The sequence below is a fragment of the Montipora capricornis genome, chromosome 4 (assembly GCF_036669925.1).
Source record: "Montipora capricornis isolate CH-2021 chromosome 4, ASM3666992v2, whole genome shotgun sequence".
In the NCBI taxonomy this organism is placed as follows: domain Eukaryota; kingdom Metazoa; phylum Cnidaria; class Anthozoa; order Scleractinia; family Acroporidae; genus Montipora; species Montipora capricornis.
In genome coordinates this window covers 26987452-26990445 of record NC_090886.1, presented here as the reverse complement: position 1 = coordinate 26990445, position 2994 = coordinate 26987452, and the positions used below count along the sequence as shown (strand labels likewise).

Genomic DNA, 2994 nt, shown 5'->3' with positions numbered 1-2994 from the left:
CCAAATTTTTAATTTGTCAAACGTGGGCGCACTGAGACAGCAAAATATTTGTTAACCACAAGTGTCAATCACACGGAAATAAACACCATCGCTTGCGCTTTGTTTGCGCTTTGTTCATGGGCTTATGGTGATCTTTAACCGCTTCGATCGAATATGTTCCCTCGGCATATTAGTGCTTGCATTCTGTTTTTTTTTCATCCTGGAATTCGTTCAACTCCAGCAGAGGCAGTTGCTACTTCTACTATGCCAGTGGAGGCTTCACCTTGTATGACTGCAACTGGTTCTAGAATACTACAATAGATTTGTCCGTAGAAGGCCGACTGAAATACTCCGACTAAAAAATAGAGATCAAATTTTTCCTTCAAATCATGGCGTGTTAATTAACAAATCTGTCAGATTTCACGCCTGACAAAAATTTGTCCTGCTCCAAGGCAGGACGACGGCGTCTTTGAAGTTTGGTAAACCTTGACAAAATTTGGTAGATCTAAAAATCACCGGGCGCACTTGTCTCAGGGAACTGGTGACACATTTTTTCGCAAAATAAACAAAAATTTGCCCAGTGCGTCCGGGGCCTACTTCAACGATGTACTCGATCAACACCAGGGAGGAGGGGCGCTGCGTCACTCCCCATTCGCCACGCCAATGTTAATCCTTGTCATAGAAAGGAATGCGTTGACAGTGGCTTGGTTACACCCTTGGCTGTTTGCTTTTCGATGAACATGTCTTCTTCCTTTGCGCTTCTCGTTGCTATCGTTGTCCTGGCTTCAGGTAAGTGGAATGAATTGTTTTACAATCTCATGAGTGTACAGAATGTATTGGTGCCTAAACCAGCAATTTGTATACATTCCACTGCTCATATTTTTACACACAAATCTCGCTGTTGTTTACTCGTGAAATCCTTGTGCTTCTCGTTCACTACACTGTCACTACACAGAATATTGTTCTCTTTTAACTTCAACTGAATATTGAATGGGCAAAAGACTGAATATATACTCAGGGGCACCCAAAGTCAATTTTCGGAAAATATCTGTTCGGAAGACCATTTTGAGATCTAGAATTTTCGGAACATTTGCTCTAAAATTTCCTGCTTGCCTGCCTCTCCGATGATTTTATGGTATAATTGTCCATTTTTAACGGATTTTTTTCCCTATAAAGGTCACCTAGAATTTTCGGAAGCCCTTTTTCTGGCTGAAAATTTCGAAAAGGTAAGTTTTGAACCCTATAATTTTCGGATCACTAGACTTTCAGCTAGGAAATGCGAACAGATGAAAATTTTTTAGCTGTTACATAATCAATTCGTGTAAAAATGCACTGTTTAAGTGGTTTTGAACTATGTTCTCGTTGGGTGCCCCTGGTATACTTACTTAAGCTTATCTGTATGAACAATTTTAAAATAACTTAAAGCTTACCGTTTTTAATTATCTTTCTAACAGCAACATTTATCTCAATAAACACAACGAATTATAGAAATTGTCGACCCGCACAATAGCAAGAACATCAGTCGAGGCAGAGTTAACAAAAATATAATTTATACTATTTCCTGTTATTTCACATGCAGCACATTTGATATGCCGATATGATATACCGATATGTGATATATCGGGGTGATACAACTGTATTGTAATTTTATAGAATTATCCAACCCACGATCGATACCTATTTGAATTTATTTAGATAAATTTGAGGTCTGTTTGGTAATAGAGTTCGGATTTTTTCAAGAAAAGTCTTCATCCATGTCTTGATTTATGCGTGGACCAGAGACGATGGAATTTTTATTTCATGCAGCCTCAGTGGCGAAAAAGAATGTCCCGACCACAAGCTTTAAAAAGTTACTCAGGGGATATTGCTCATTTAAGTGTGGTCAAATGAGCTGCACCAAACGACGTTCGTTTTAAACTTAGAAGCATAATCAAGTGTCATTTAGCCCTATGTAAATAAGTCTAGACATCAATAACAATAGAGAAATGTACGGCTTCTGGTGGACGAACAATAGAAGCTAACAAAAGCATGGCGATGACGTCACGTGAAAACCTCCCATCTGGGTTGGGGTGAATATTGTATTCTTGGTTTTCACGTTACGTCATCAAACCTAAAAAATAAGGCACTATCAATCCTTTTGAGATTTTATTTTAGGTAGTTATTAGAACAGCTGAAGACTTGTCTTTCCACAAATTTTCAGTTTGACGGGGTTTTCGTCTTGTGATAAAGCAAGGTTGAATTTCTATTAAAATTGCGGTCGACAATGCTATCACATAAGTTAAAAAAGTGACTTATCCACTGAGATTTTGCAATCTGAACAGTCCTTGTATGAGAATAAGCACTCACATAGATGTTTATGAGCCCTCAGAAGATGACTACTGGCTTTTTATAGCAAAACTCGATGACATATGTTTTTGTCAGCTTCCGGCCGCCATATTTGTGCCCCTGAGGGACAGACACATGGCGTCTCTACACAAAGCCTTGTAAATTTGAGTAAAACATTTCTTCGAATATCTTCCGCACGAAACATGGCACATACCTGAACCTTTGTGAGACTGTTTGAATATTCATCTTCTTTTATCTCTTTGATTCTTGACTTTATTTGTTGAATAGTTTTGATGATGGTGTGACAGTGAAAACCGGCAATTGTCAAATATATTGGCCTCAATTCACAAATTGGTGCCAGCCCATTTGGTGCCTATGCAGAAAGGTGTATAAATAAAAATTATAAGTGCATGGTCATTCTCATGGCAAACATCCGTTCCTTCTGTTCCATAAAATAAATGTCATCTAATGGATAACCTGCACGTTATGTAAGATCTACATAGGCGAAACAGGGAGAAGATTCCAGAAAAGTGCTCAGTTTTCATGCCATTTTAATCTTCCTAATCACTCCCACCACAACATGACAATTTGCACCACAGGAACACAGAAAGCCGCAAAAATTGCGAAGGGGTGATGGGTAACAGACAAAAAATATAGTGAATCAGACACTTTAATTGGAACAACAATTTC

General features: G+C 38.4%; 1 protein-coding gene across 1 annotated transcript in view; it reads left to right on the top strand.

The window, feature by feature from the left end:
• Positions 1-611: 611 nt before the first annotated feature.
• The window catches only part of LOC138045861 (melanotransferrin-like), a 38710-nt gene continuing 36327 nt past the window's right edge, over positions 612-2994 (top strand). Inside the window, exon 1 of the mRNA XM_068892493.1 lies at positions 612-768. Coding sequence (XP_068748594.1) covers positions 714-768 — 55 coding nt within the window. The 5' untranslated portion in view covers positions 612-713. The remainder of the gene's footprint in view (positions 769-2994) is intronic.